Source organism: Sardina pilchardus, chromosome 17 (genome assembly GCF_963854185.1).
Source record: "Sardina pilchardus chromosome 17, fSarPil1.1, whole genome shotgun sequence".
NCBI lineage: Eukaryota > Metazoa > Chordata > Actinopteri > Clupeiformes > Clupeidae > Sardina > Sardina pilchardus.
The window spans coordinates 24,745,535-24,760,626 of NC_085010.1; the positions used below are offsets into that span (position 1 = coordinate 24,745,535).

Genomic DNA, 15,092 nt, shown 5'->3' on the forward strand with positions numbered 1-15,092 from the left:
TATGTGTATAAGGTAGAACAACTAACGAGCAAAATTATTTTCTTGAAATGTACAAAGGATAGCTTGAGGGATAAGCAGACATCCCTTCTGGGTTCAATGAAAACTAGTCACAAAGTTGAGCACGGATTGCTTACTTGCATTTTGAGTGCCTCTCCACATCTCTCCTACTGTGGATCCTGCAGGCTTGTTCCTACTGATCTATAACTAACAGTGAGATAGACTGTCCCATTGTTGCCACCCCATCATTCTTTACATAGATCAGTGAGGACGAGGGCCGAGGAAGGAAGGGCGGATTTATAAAAAGACGACAATGTGTCCGTATACCTCCTCTTGGGATGGAGCTGATGTCCTCCTTATAAAATGAACATTCTTATGGCTATAAAAACAACTGCAGGAACTGGACTAATAGATGTAAAAGGAAGTTTATATTCACAATATATACGAAAGTATTCAACACTGCACAACTAAATTTGAGCTCATCTGTTGCTGCCTCCAGCACAATCTCTACATTAAGCCTTATGCACAGGATTAAGGTGTTGTGGATGGTCATTACCTGATGGTTTGTGGCACCAACACATAATTACAACAGACATGACAACAGTATAGCCTTCAGTATGGCGGTCACTTAGTTATGCATTTTATTTTAAGACTAAATATCAATAAGGGTTGATATGTGATCTCTTTAAGAATGTGTTGACTGGGGCTGGGGCATTCTGGGAACAAACTTCAAATGGTTCCAGATAGAACCATTCCAATGCAGAAAAATGGCAACCAGTATGGTTACTCAGAATGTTTTTTAAAATGTTCCATTTGGAACTATAATAAGTGTCTTATTTTTTATCAAAGAATGGATTATTTTAAAGTTCCTTGTAGAACCTTTTTTTGTAAGAGTGCATGGTTCTGCAAACATGCCCACACACACACTTCTGGAAGCGCTGATTGACCGAAGACACACAAGTTTGAGGACCGAAGACATCCAACCTGAAAATGTAATCCCTCAATGATGCATGATGCACAGTAGTCAGGAGTTCTAGTTTGAGCCATTAATCTAAATAGGAGCTTAAAAGAAAAATATGTAGCAATAAGGAGATACTGTGGAGGTCCTATACTTATTCCTGTAAAGTCAATAACTTAACCAAAGAGAACGGTGCATTTAGACCCCCAAAGCAGAGGATACAAACAAATACCTAATCTGTGATTCAAAATACTTGGTGATGGACATTTAAAGCCATTCCTTCAATTGCCTTGCTACTGAATTTTCACATAACCTCTGGTGCTTATCAGTCAAGGTAGACACCAGTCGGACACTAGTAGGGTAGGTTAGCACAGTTGGACAGTTGTAGTAGACTAGTAAAAAGCAGCTTTGTTCGGTGTAGTTTATTCTCCAATTGATCAATCTACAGATGTTACCAGGCGCTGTCACTGTTAAAGGCCTTACAAAGGTCACTTGGAAAAAAATAAAAGAAAAAAGAAAAAGAAAAGAAAAACAGAACAAAACAACCTCCATGAGATCCGTGGTGAGACACTGAATGGAGCAACAGGGAAACTATCGCTTGGTGGCAAACATCCACAGCGTAACTGGAGGAAGAGGTGCACTTTCGGGCATCATGCCATTCCAAGGAGGGTGGGGATGGGGTGGGGGGGGGATACAGCGTCCATTTACACCCTCATTGAAGAATAAATAGTCAATTACAGCAAGTGCCAAAACGCACATCCACACGCATGCATCCATCCACAACACACACACACACACACACACACACACACACGAGTTTACGCAGGACCAAAAAAACCATTACATCAAAAGTGATTGTTAGATCATTCAACATTCTGATTATGCCAAATAATCTACAGAGGGAAAAAAAGAAAAAGTGAACTACCACTTCCATTCAGTCGTCACAAAACTGTTTCATATACACATCATCCACTTTCCCGTCTCTCGACACTTAACAGAGGAGATTGCAGACGCTGCCTTCACAGCCACCATTTTGTTGTTGTTTTTTTTTTCCTTTTCCTAAAAAGTGCAAGCCTGGCAAATAGAAAAAACACATTCAAGCCAAACAAACCTCCATTCACACTCCAATAACAATTTCAACTTTGCCCTACCTGACGCATTTGCAACCTGGCGAAAAAAAACAAAAAACAAAACTCAAACAAACGTCACCATAAAAATTGTCCGTTTAAAAACAAAACAAAAAAAAAACGTTGTGATTCACTTTCGTCTAATCTCTTAAATTAACTGATAGCAGCGGGGGGGAAATAAAGAAAATAAAAGGACTAAAAACCCAAAGGAATGTTCTTGACAACAGGCCTTCCTGGATCTTAATCAACCACTCAGGAGCCTGCCTCTTTAAGCCATCCTGTATGAACACTACCTTAAAACAACAACTTAAAAAAAAAAAAAAAGGAAAAAAAAGAGTCCTTTCCTCTTTCTTTTGAACACAGAGCTAACTTTTGTTGACACAGCGGATGATGATGGGGAGCCACATTTGGGGGTAAGACAGAGAATACCAAGGGCTGAGTGTGTCTGGAGGATGGAGGAGGAGGAGGAGGAGGAGGAGGAGGGGGGCAACGTATGGGTTTGTTTTTTGTGAATTGCGGGTATAAGATCTGAGTGGGTGGGGGTTCAGTAGGTGGGTGGGTGGGCGGGGTAGAGTCTGAGATGGCGGGCGCTCTTCAGGCCCGCTTCTCCAGCATGAGCTTGTGCAGCTCGTCGGCGTCGTCCGCCGTCTTGACGCGGATCAGCATGGGCACGGGCGTGCTGGGGTTCTTGTCGTCCACCGCCGGGTTGGGCACGCACACCACCATCACGTTGTTCTTGCCCGTGCGCGAGCAGGGCATGTTAGACGACACCATGATGTTCAGTAGAATGTTTCCTAAAGCACAAAGACATAACGATTAAGTTAGCCAATTAGTCATAAATAATCAATTATGAACAGTGTATATGAACGATATATGAAGACTTTGGCTCCAAACCCCTATATTTTCATAAAACATACTTTTTTGTTATTTGTTTTTTTCAGGTAATTACAGTGGAGCTGTAATTGGGTTATTTTTACTTGATTTATTTTTACTCAATCAAAACACCACAACTGCAATTTTATTGATATTACCAGAAATACACAATTAAATAGCATGACTTTCAAAAATGGAGATAGTGTTTTGGTACCAAACTCTTCATATGGTCATAATATGAACAAAATCAATAGATTCAAATGGAGAATCCACAGACTACTGCTCTAGGAAGAGACAAATGAGTCTAACTATCTGTAGAACACTAGTCTTTGAAGAGACAAGAAAACAAGAGAAACTCACAGAAATCCATCTCTTCACAAAGGGTTAATTTTTAAAGAGCCAAGACCCCTGTGATACAAACGTTTGCCACCAGGGGGAGTCACTGCACATCCGTGCTGTGATTCATTGCTCTTCCTCAAGGTGACTCCTCCCTACGAACATCCTCCAGCCCCCCACCCCCCCCATCCCTGACAAATAAAGTGCAGCTTCTCATTCCTCTTGAAAGAGATGCGAATGCCAGCGTTTTTCCGGAATGGCAAAGCTGTCAGAACAATTCCCTTCAGAGGCCGTAATTATGACCTAGTTTCAAACGCGTTCCACTCAGGCAGTAAACAAAGATGAAAGACTTTTTCCTGCTTTTATGCATATGCCAGGTTATTTTCGGGGGGGGGGGGGGGGAAGAAGAAATATTGGGAGAGTACAGAAGGGAAAAAAAAAATCAATCTTAACCACAAACTTGAAAGCTTTCAATTCTGAAACAGTGTCTGCTTCTGGCAACGGCACCAAGTTTAATAGCATTAGAGCTCCGAAGCCTACTTCCACTTTTATGGGGGCCTGAAAGGCATTTTGGCAAGAGCCAAGGTTAACACACTCATCAGTTTGTTTTACGTCACCGTAGAAAGACCCTGGCAGAGATTGAAATTACAAGATAGCTTGCTAAGAACCTGCTGAGACTGATTTTGGCCCTGCTGAAAATCTGAGTCACAGCAAAAAAAAGCAAACAAAACAAAACAAAAAAAAACTGAAAACATGCTGTAAAATGCACTCAGACACAAACACATCACAGGCAACATCGATAACAATGAGATCACCTATGCCGCAGCACCACAAAAGCCTGTTCGCTTATCTCCACAAAGTACATCCAACACACACACACACACACACACACACACACACACACACACACAAACACACACACTTCCTATCACTACAACTGGAATAGGACGAGCTGCTGAAGCCGTCTACATGGTGGGCCTATTGAGCAGCATGGCTGTGAGAGCCCTAATGAAAGTGAAACCAAATGACCACATGGGGCCTGTGGGTCAGTTAATCAGATTACACACACATGCATCATTTATGAGCTTCTTACTACCACTGCTTTTTGTGAGCAAGCCATTTTTTTGTCCCCCAGGTACCAGTCTGGTTGGTACAATTTGTAAAACTGAACCAGATCATTTAATTCAACTAATATGTAATATGTGTACATCTTTCCATCCGCCCGAGTTATTGAACCTTTCAACGGCACAAAACATGTCCGTTTCCTAAGGCATTTCCAATGGCACAGAAAACAACGTTGAGCTGATGGTAATTTGGGGACAACAGTCGACATTTTGTAGAGCATTAAGCCTACAAAAAGTCAGATACATTTTGATTTCAAAGTATTGAAATTGCATTGACTTTGAAAGTTTCAACCAGATGCAAAGGGTCTTTAAACAATGTAGTTGCTGTCCCTGGTGCTGAAGACATTACAACACAAATGTACTCGATGGTGTTTTGAGCCCCCAACGTCGTCGTCCAGGCAGCGCTGCCTTGAAGACAACGTTGGGGGCTCAAAACACCAAGAAACCACAAGCGTCTGAACTGACCATGGGCGATTGTCTTACACTACGGTCAATAGGAGCACAATGAACACTTGGTATTAGGCTGAGCCTCTATTTTAATACTATTTTCAAAGGTATTTCTTCAAATTATCTGAGCATTTTTGGAGTGTCCAATGCAAAAATGATCCACCGTGAATTAATGAACCACTGTGTCTAAAGCCCTGACCTAAAATATGCAGTTCAATAGTTCAGCTGTCTACTGGCTTTCCGTTGGCAAAATTCACTGTAATATGATTCATGAATCTAGGCATTAATAATTGACTGGGTGCTATCAACGTGTTAAAAGATATACCACCATCTAAATTTGCCAAATGAACAAAAAATAATTAGATCCTGGCCCAACTTTCACTTGTCATTAGAGTCTTGTGCAACCATGACATCTGAACCATACCATTCCAGTAAACCTTGAGTTGATCCCACTAACTGGAAATGTGATAGATATATGACTCTGTGTGAGAGTGAGAGTGTGTGTGTGTGTGTGTGTGTGTGTGTGTGTGTCTAAGCAGTCACTCACCTCGAATGAGATGCATTGCTAGTGTGTGTGTGTGTGTGTGTGTGTGTGTGTGTGTGTGTGTGTGTGTGTGTGTAAGCAGTCACTCCCCTCGAATGAGATGCATTGCTAGTGTATGTGTGTGGTGTGTGTGTGTGTGTGTGTGTGTGTGTCGGCCTGGTGACTCTATCCTTACCCAAGTTGGTGTCGGCACGGACCAGCAGCTGCAGCTTGTCCTCGGCCACCGTCTTGAGATGCAGAGTGCCCACCCCCTTCTCCTTGAACTCGCTCTCCTTCTTATAGAACAGCTTACACCTGAGGGAGAGGGGACCCACAGAGCCCACGTTAGACACCATTACAGCACAACAGCTACAGACAAACAGGACCTTGTGGAATAATCTGCTCAGGTGTGTCTACCAAATGTATTGTCCCGTCAACGTTAATTAAATAGATTTACCTAAAGCCTACCTTACACTGACAAGATTTGGGAAAGATTCTTGAAACATTGTAGTCTTTTGAGTAAAGCTTGAATGATGGGCATTAGTTCAAAGACTACAATCTTTCAAGAATCTTTCCCAAATCTTGTCAGTGTAAGGTAGGCTTTAGACGGTCAACTGAGGGTAATTTAGCAAAAGGCAACACCAATGACATGGACTACATTAGGCAGGTATGATACAAATGCACAAGTGAATGGGTAGGTGTGGACAAACCGCTAATAGGATACTGACTTTTTAGAGTAGAAGGCGTCTTTCTCTTTGATCTCTTTGACCACTGGAACGGGCGGCTCCTCGGACTCCTCGTCTGCGCCGTTAACATCTGCTCGGAGAGACAGACAGGAGGAGAGGGACAGAGGATGAGGAGGGAGAGAGAAAATGCAGAAAGAGGGAAAGAGAGAGAGAAAGAGAGAGAGGGATATAGATAGATAGATAGATAGATAGAGAGAGAGATAAAGAGCAAGGCAGAGGTAGAGACAGACAGAGGATGACAAGAGAGAGACAGAGAGAGAGAGAGAGAGAGACAGAGAGAGAGAGAGATAGACAGAGGATGACAAGAGAGAGACAGAGAGAGAGAGAGAGAGAGAGAGAGAGAGAGAGAGAGAGAGAGAGAGAGATAGAAAGATAGAGAGAGACACAGAGAAATGCAGTCAAGCCGTCAGTATTGCGCAACCTCCAGCAGCGCTCCTGACAGTGAACAGTGTCCAGGTTGCTGTGATTGTTAATAATGACTGCCGTGGGCTCCATCTCCTATTAATCCAGCACAGCAAACCCATAACAAGCATACCATGCCATACTTACACACACTTAGTGTCAATTCCATCATTATATTAGGCTTCTGATAGTCAGAACACCTGTACTGTAAATGTGTCATATAACATTAAATTGTGGGTCACATTAAATGGTGGGTGGAATTATTTCTGCATGATTATAGGCTATAATACGTGCATTACAGTGATATTTGAGAACCTGAACAAAGCCATTTTATACTGCAAGATTCTACTACATATCATATATCATATTTTCTTAGATAACTCCTGCTCCAGCCAAGAGAGAAAAGTCTGCTGTCCAAAAAAAAATCCCTAGTGATAATCTTGTGCATTATGATCTTTGCTCCATCACTGGCTGCAGATGTAAATATGTGAAACGATGCAGTGGTCAGGTCATATACATCTGAAGGTGCACTGTATCCAAAACCATAACAACCATCAATATTGCATTTCTTGTCACAGTCAGAGCTAAATATTGTGCAACATATAAAACAAAACTAGAATCACAACACATTCTGGAGATTCATCTACCATTTATCAGAAGTCGTTTATTTTTTTTCTGTTTTAATACCAAACTAGGCTACATATTAATACAAAACCCAAGACACTGCGAAAATCCCAGTTAAATAAAACTACCATTACATGCATCCAGCACATCTCCAACACAACAAAATAAGACGAACCTCTCACTTCCTAACTCAAGAGGAGTCCAGCCACTACACACTGGCACACCAGCCCTGTATAAATAAGAGTCAGCCCCCCTCTCTCTGCTGCTTCTGCCTTGTCCAGCAGCAGCCCTCTGCCCAGGTGATGGGAGACAGGACTGCCGCCTCTGGAGCATGCTCCCAGCACCTGTGCTCCCTGTGGTGGGTGAGGTGATGTGCAGTGCTGTGCGGTGCGGTGGCACGAGGTAGGGTGTGAGGTGCTGGGGTGAGGGGGCGCTTACCTGTGCTGGGGGCCGCGGTGGCGGCGGCGGGCGCCTCGGTCTTGGCCAGGCTGAAGGAGAAGGGCGCCGAGGGGGCAGCTGCCGCTCCTGCCGTGCTGCCGCCCGAGCTCAGACCGCCGAAGAGGGAGGGGGCGGCGGAGGAGGAGGAGGAGGAGGACAATGAAGAGGAAGAGGTGGAGAAGGAGAAGCTGGGCGCTCCTCCGCCGGGGGGGAACGAGGACAGGACGGAGGTGTCCACCTTCTGGCCGAAGTTAAAGGTGACCCCAGAGGGCAAGGAGGAGGAGGAGGTGGTGGTGGTGGAGGAGGAGGTGGTGGTGGTGGAGCTGCTGGAGGCGTCCTTGCCGAAGCTGAACAGAGACACGGGTGCAGTGCCACTGCTGCTGGAGGTGGAGACGGCCGCGGAGCTACCGCTACTGGTCAGCTGCAGTCCCCCGGTCTTCACCCCCTCCGCCGGCGCAGCCTCGCTCTTGGCATCGGACGCCGGGGGCCCGGTTGCCGTGGCGCCAAACCCCCCCACTCCCACTCCTCCTCCTCCTCCTCCTCCTGCCACGCCGCCGTACTTCTTCTCGATGCTGCCCAGGTGCCGCTCATAGTCGCGGAAGATGGGGTTGAGATCGCACAGCGGGTTGTCGTTGACGTGCTTGGTGATCCAGTCGCGCACGGAGCAGTTGAGCGCGGTGAGCTGCCGCCTGTACTCTGCGCTGCTGCTGCTGCTACCGCCACCACCACCACCGCTGCTGCTGCTGCTGCTGCTGCCCACGCTCACTGCTGCTCCTGTCGGCCCGGAGGCGGAGCCGTTCCACTGTCGCTCACCGCCCACAGCCAATGGGGGGGCCGCGGAGGAGGGGCCGTTGAATGTCAATGAGCCTGGGGAGCCCCGAAGGAGAGGAGGCAGAAGTGGAGGAGGAGGAGGAGGAGGAAGGGGGCAGCGACGGAGGAGGGGAGAGAAACAGAGCGAGTAAGAGAGGAGGAGGGGGGAGAGAGAGAGAGGGAGAGAGAGAAAGAGAGAGAGAGAGAGAGAAGGGAGAATGAATCTGACAGCCTTGATATTCTTCAAGACGAACTGCTCGCTCGCCTCTGACACACCAAGAGAGAACTGTGGGGAGGGGGTGGCCCAACGCAGTGCTATGCAGCTCTGCAGACGTGCCCCCTCCCCACACACACACACACACCTCCAATCCCCACCCCCCACTATTCATCTGAAATCTGTGACTACAGAGCACTGCAGCTCTGCTCCCCCCTCCCATCCCGTACATAGAAATAACACTCGCTGCAGCACTCTCACAAACACACACGCCACGCCACTGATTCAGCTCCATTAGCCATGAATGCCAAGAGGCAGGCTCCAACAATAGAGCATTTCTGAGGCCATTTCAGAATAACACTGACTAGGTCCAGCTCACACTTCGCTTTAAGGATGCTCTTTTAAAAAAAAAAAAGTACAGCATGGTCTTGATAAAAACAGATGTGCTAACCACCAGCCTTTAACAGTGAAAGTTTATAAAGGATTGAAAGACAGCCATGTGCATCCAATAGCACCAGTTACCTTCAGCAAATCGGGATTACGTTTAATCAAAAACGGCATACCTGGTCTAATCTTTTGGGAGAAAATGTACTGTACTGTACTTAATTTACTTGTTCTGTCACAAGCACAGCATAGCCAGAAACTCTTCCGGTTTACAAAATATGAAAGCTCCAATAGTGTCAAAATAGAACATGTCAACATTTTGACCCAAAGGGGACATCTGTGCGACCTGAAAATCAAATGAACCAGATCACTACTGAACATTTTCCTCTCATCTCGAGGGACCTTATTCTGCATTTTATTTAATGAACGCCGTTTCTCTTCATCCTCCTGTATCTTCTAATTAAATCTGACGATACATTGTTAAGCAGTGTGAAGGAGAGATAACCACCTGTCAGACACACGCCAGATGTTCCCACCAGGCTCCTAGACTATTCAGCATGTAGTTTTGTGCTTTGCATCCATGTTGACAGACACTGTTCATGACGATATTGCTCATCAGTCTCCACAGTACCATATTAACCTCTAGTTAATTAAAACACATAGGGTGCCTCTCAACTTCTCTCATCGACCCTTAATCCTCTAGGCTCGTTCCCACTGATCTATAAAGAACACTGGATAGACCATCCCATTGTTTATGTAGATCAGTGAGGACGAGGACCGAGGAAGGAAGGGAGGATTATAAAAGACTAAATGAGAGGCACCCATAGCCTATATTATCTGAAATCTTCATGTCAGGCTAAGAGTAGCATAATATTTCATGCACTTTGAAAAGGGGGGCCAAGGCCAAAGCAGCATCCGAGTGTTGTGCCAGGGGTAAAGATGCGGCGCTTACCAAGGGTGGTAGAGGGCTTGGTGGCACCAGGGGGGGAGAAGCTGCCGAAGGCCGGGGCTGAGCCTCCGCTGCTGGTAGCGTTGCCGCTGCCGTTGGTCAGGCCAGCCAGGGGCTTGAAGCTGCCGCCATTACCAAAGCTGGAGAAGGAGGGGGCTGCCGGGGCCGCTGCTGCCGGGCCAGATGTAGAGAGGGCAAAGCCCTGGAATCCCTTAAACGAACTGCTTCCCTCACTCTGCAGCACAGAGAAACACCATGCATTATTCACACGCGTGCTACCAGGGGAACCAATGGTACAGTGTGACCTGATTTTGTTTTTTAGGGGTTTTTTTCAGTCTCATTCTTTTCTTAAATAAAATGTGTTTTGTTTGGTACCTCTCCACCCAAATTGCGACGTTTGGCCTTCTTGATGGGTCTGCTTTTCATCACATCCATACTGGCCACGGAAAATGTCCCTGCCTGTTGGATAAAAAGAAAAACAAAACATGTTTTTCTTTGACTTTGCACAATCTTTGCATTCTCATTTTTCATCACACAAACTGCTAAAATCAACCAATCAATCAATATATTATTAATAGTGCCGTATCAGCATGCAACATGGTCTCAATACAAATAAATAGTTTCTGTTCCAAATTAGTTCATATTTAACCGGATGATGCATATTAGTTAATGCCATACATTGCAACTGTATTGATTTTCTGAGTCACATGACACTGGACACATTCACAAGGTGGCATATTTCATGTGGTCTGATGAAGAGGCAGCATTTCTTTAGCTGGTGAAGTGTGCACAATGCAATAACAAAACACAAGCATTCATAATGACAAATGTGAACAATGCCTGGGCAGAACCATCACACACTATAGCTGCCAAGTATAAAGGGCATAGCTTTCGACATTTCTTCCTCCCGGCTAGTGAGGGCTTCAGAGAATCTAATCTTGGAGAATATCTTCAAAGGCTTAACAGTATGATCGTTGCAATGCAGTCTTTGGGTTTATAAATAGTATGAAGTGCAATAATTTACCAGTTTTAAGGCTTTTTGGAAATGCAACTAGTTTTGCAATCATAAAATTCATTAGAAGGGTAAATGGTTATGTGAAGGACATTTTAACACGCCTGCTGTTTGCACCAGCTGCCCAGGCGAGGCAATTATGTGGTCCTGGATGGACTACCCCTCAAGAATGTAATAAATGCTTTTGCATGGTGTATTATACTGCTAAAGGACATCAGCTAGGATGGTTTTATCTGGGTCAGATCAGATGTGTGCATGGTGTTGGCCTTTTTTTAGTTTGCCCGCTAGAGTTAGTCAAAGGCTTATGGAGGCCTTCGAAGTCTTTACCTCCTCAGTTTCATCCTCCTGATCCCAGTTTCGGTCTGTCAGCTCCTTGTCTGCAATCCTCTTCGCCATGTCAGTACTTATACCTGTTGCAAAAGGACATTAATCAGAACCCAAGCATTTGCCTTTGATGGTTGTCAATGTCAAACCAAAGGAGAACAGCGAAGCTACGTTCCTATGGAGACAGAGCTTTTCCTTCATTTATTGCAGTAGTGCTTTGCATTTTCTGTACAGCAAGTAAAAGCAGAAAGTGAACGCAGCATATATGCCTGAGTTAACAGAGGCCAAACTTCTACATCTGGTCTGATTTTTGCAACCACACCGACGTTATGATCATTTAGAGAATATCAGTAAGAACTATCTCCCCTTCAGAAATGGTACAGTGCACCAGTCTTACACACCCGACATAGAGCTAGCCACTAACTACTAACTCGAAATTGAAAATCTCTCATTTCCAAACGTTGGAGACTACCGGCCATGACCTAAACGAATTAAATGTTGACATAATCACACCTTTATTGAATGTGGTTGTTAGTACTATGTGAACCGTATACTAGTCATGCATGGATGGGTACAAGGGTGAATTAAAGTTATAAAAACGTCATTATTGTACGATAAATTGCCCAACAGTTCCAACGTTAATGTTACAACTCTCTACAAATATCTAGCTAAACGGCTAATACCAAATATTAACATACGATGGCAAATTAAAGCTTCTTTAGACGAGGCCAACTAGCGAAGTGATATTAACTTTAACTTCCTCACTAAACACAAGTTGTTGAGCAACAGCTGGCTGGCAAAATAAAGACACACTTTAGCTAATCTAGTCTAGAGTGTATAGCATGTCAGATAAAAAAACACTTACGATATCGTTTATAGTTAACAAACAGTTCACATTTAGCTAACTAGCTAGCTGTATTTGGGTTAAACATGATCATGCACTACTACCAGCACACAAACTTATGCTAAAGGTAGTTTGATAGCCAAGCCTGGCGTAACGTCTGTGGTTAAAGTTGTCCTGTGATCTTGAACCTAGAAGTCTGCTTGCCAATTGAGAGACATCCTCGACATTTCACTATGAACCACGAGGGTAAAATATTTAGGCTAAAATAGTAACCATGTGTAACACATACTAGCTGGGAACATCTGACTCGGTTCATATTTAGCTAGAATGCTAACGCAATGCGCTGTATGAAGAAGCCTACAGCAAGTTAGCTAACTGGCTAGCAATGCCAAGGTTAGCTTAACGATAGAGCCTAGTCAGAGTAAAGATTCAGGCTAATATCAATGCAAAAGTGCTGTAAAAAGACACGACATACCTTTACTTTCTTGAAATAGTCACTAAAAGCCCCAATAATCCGTTATATTAAAACCTTTCGCAATAGCAATCTGTCTTTATCAAAATTAAATGCCGGGCCCTTTTCACGCCGCCATTTTACAAAACGGAATATTCGCGCGTCCTGATACTACAACACGCATGCGTATAATATCGGAGGCAATTCAATTTCCTTATGGGAATTGTAGTTTCTCGACACAAAACAGAAAGTGCTCAAGATTGACCGCCTCCAATGCAGCAGAGGCTGAATTGTGTAATAGACAAGCCTATAAGTTTAGACTTTGGGACATGCATCACGCAGCCAAAATAAATTTCACCCATCCTCACACTGAAGACAGCAGAGTTGCTCTACGAAGTCGCAGTAGCTTCAGCGGGCTAGGCTGTGAGACTGTGTTGAGGGAGGGGGGTGTAGGGACCAGATGGCAATGGTCCAAGCTCTCGGAATACTACACAGTCTTGCCAAGATAGGAACAGGTGCAGGAGAAAGTAGGAAGTGAGCTGGGAGCCGTATCGGCAGCAGGAGACCCCTGACCAGCTGGCAGTGAGAGACTTGGGAGGCTTGGCAGTTGGCACTGTGAGTGTGAACTAGGAGTGGAGTCTGACCAACAAACTGAGAAAGTCTTAACAGACGATAGGTCATCTTGAGGGGAGTCATCAAAAAAGTTTTTTTTTTTGGAGGAGGGGATTCTTGTATTACTAGCTAACCTTCACAAATAGCCCCACTGAATTTAGGCTAATGTGTTTTGCCCGATTCAGCATCCAAAATTAGGCTTATAGATTTTCGTATTGTTTGGCTCATATTTTCCCCCCACTGTCCATGTGTGATATTTTCCATTCCCCACACCACTGTGTCATATCAGCAGGGACATCTGTGGGGCCACAGGAGCCTTTGACATCACTCTGGGAGGAGGTGGGGCCAACCCAGCCCAACAAAGTGAAACAGAGCTATGGGGCCCCCCCATCTCATGGTTGGAGATTAGGCTACAGGCTTAATGAAATGGTGGGGGCCCATGCATCGTTCAACTAGGGAGCCTCTCAATAGAAAGAATCAGAGCAGTTTGTTCATCCTGTCACCCTGGCAAGACCAACCAAATTTATTGATTTTTAGATGTTTTTGTTTTTGCCAGAAACTTTTGGGTTGCACTTTAAAAGCAGATTTTGTTCCTTCTCTCCTGGCCTCTCTCCTTTTCTCCCTGCCCCATAGGGACACTGGTATTATTGATTACTATCTGTGAGGGGATGTTTAACATCAGTGATGATTGTGAATGAGGCTGCTCATATTCCACTGCGGTATAGCCTACACATTCTAGGGCAGCCCCATATGTCTATTACCACTAATGCTTTATTCATACCAGCTGGGAACATTTTTTTTTTTTTTTTTTTTAAAAGAAAAACGGCACAATTGCACTTCTGTTTTCAGTCTGCATATTTAAGGTGAACCCTGTCTCATCTCTTTATGCTAGTAACATCTTAGTAACATCCCATGCTAATTTGCTAATTAATTCAGGGGCTTTGGCTTGTAATTTTTCTGTATGCACTTTTAATTGCTTATCTGCTCACATGACATATTGAAATGTCAATCAGACCCTGTACACCCATAATACTGTAATTATGCACAATTAGTTAACTGTCATGTCTGGTAATTACCAAAGCGAATGTAAGAATCTAAAGAGGAAATGTAATTGGTTACTTTCTTTTAACCAACTGCTCTCATCTCTTCTAAGATATTTTGGTTAACTATGTTTTGAAAATATAAAATTAATATGAAATATTATTGAAATACACAGATTGAAAGCAATGAAAAGAAGTCTGATTCTCATGCGTAATAATTGTTTTTAATAGACTGTTAATTATTTCATTACTAGATGTGTCGATGTATTTTCACATCAACAGACACATCATACAGGTCACCACTTCACTCTTGACCACTTGTTCAGTGGTTCTCCTTGTTTTGAACGCCCTAATAAGGTTATTGCCTTCTAGTGGCTGTGAAAGGTATTGGTCTGGGTTTAAGAACGGAAATATTGATCTCTATTCACCATGATCATAATCAATCATGCTTGGAATTTGTTTGCATCTAGGACACCTGCTATATTGCACATATACGATCTTGATGGTTCTATTCATTTTGAAGTGTTAGTTTTAAAAGTACTCATGCACTGTATACTCGCTGAGAATACATTTGTGAGAGGAGAGGGTTATTGGATTTATTTAGATGCCCTAGTTACTGCTTTTTAATCTTTTAAATACCTGTAGCCTACTGCCTGTTTTCTGTCTGATTTTGGCCTGTTATTTGCATAGATGTCATTGCCAACAAACAAAAAGTTGCGCATCAAATTACAGAGACAGAAGGGACCCACTGCATTTGAATGCATTTTTATGTGATGACATTAAGTAATTTAGCAGATGCTAAACTATTTACTTGTCTAAACATAACCATTTACAATCTGAAATAGGCTGGCTTTCAG

At 43.9% G+C, this 15,092-nt stretch overlaps 1 protein-coding gene across 2 annotated transcripts; it reads right to left on the reverse strand.

The window, feature by feature from the left end:
- Positions 1-1,362: 1,362 nt before the first annotated feature.
- Positions 1,363-12,744, reverse strand: nup50 (nucleoporin 50). Of its 2 annotated transcripts, none has more exons than XM_062518667.1 (8): positions 12,608-12,744; positions 11,292-11,374; positions 10,328-10,411; positions 9,956-10,187; positions 7,596-8,462; positions 6,114-6,201; positions 5,582-5,700; positions 1,363-2,876 (listed from the first exon to the last, which is right to left on the reverse strand). In XM_062518667.1, exons 2-8 carry the CDS (start codon positions 11,358-11,360, stop codon positions 2,677-2,679), a joined length of 1,659 nt encoding a protein of 552 aa, XP_062374651.1. In that variant the 5' UTR covers positions 11,361-11,374; positions 12,608-12,744; the 3' UTR covers positions 1,363-2,676. The 2 variants fall into 2 exon arrangements, with proteins under 2 accessions (XP_062374651.1, XP_062374650.1); XM_062518666.1 differs by having other exon boundaries at positions 6,114-6,204.
- Between the last annotated feature and the right edge of the window lie 2,348 nt (positions 12,745-15,092).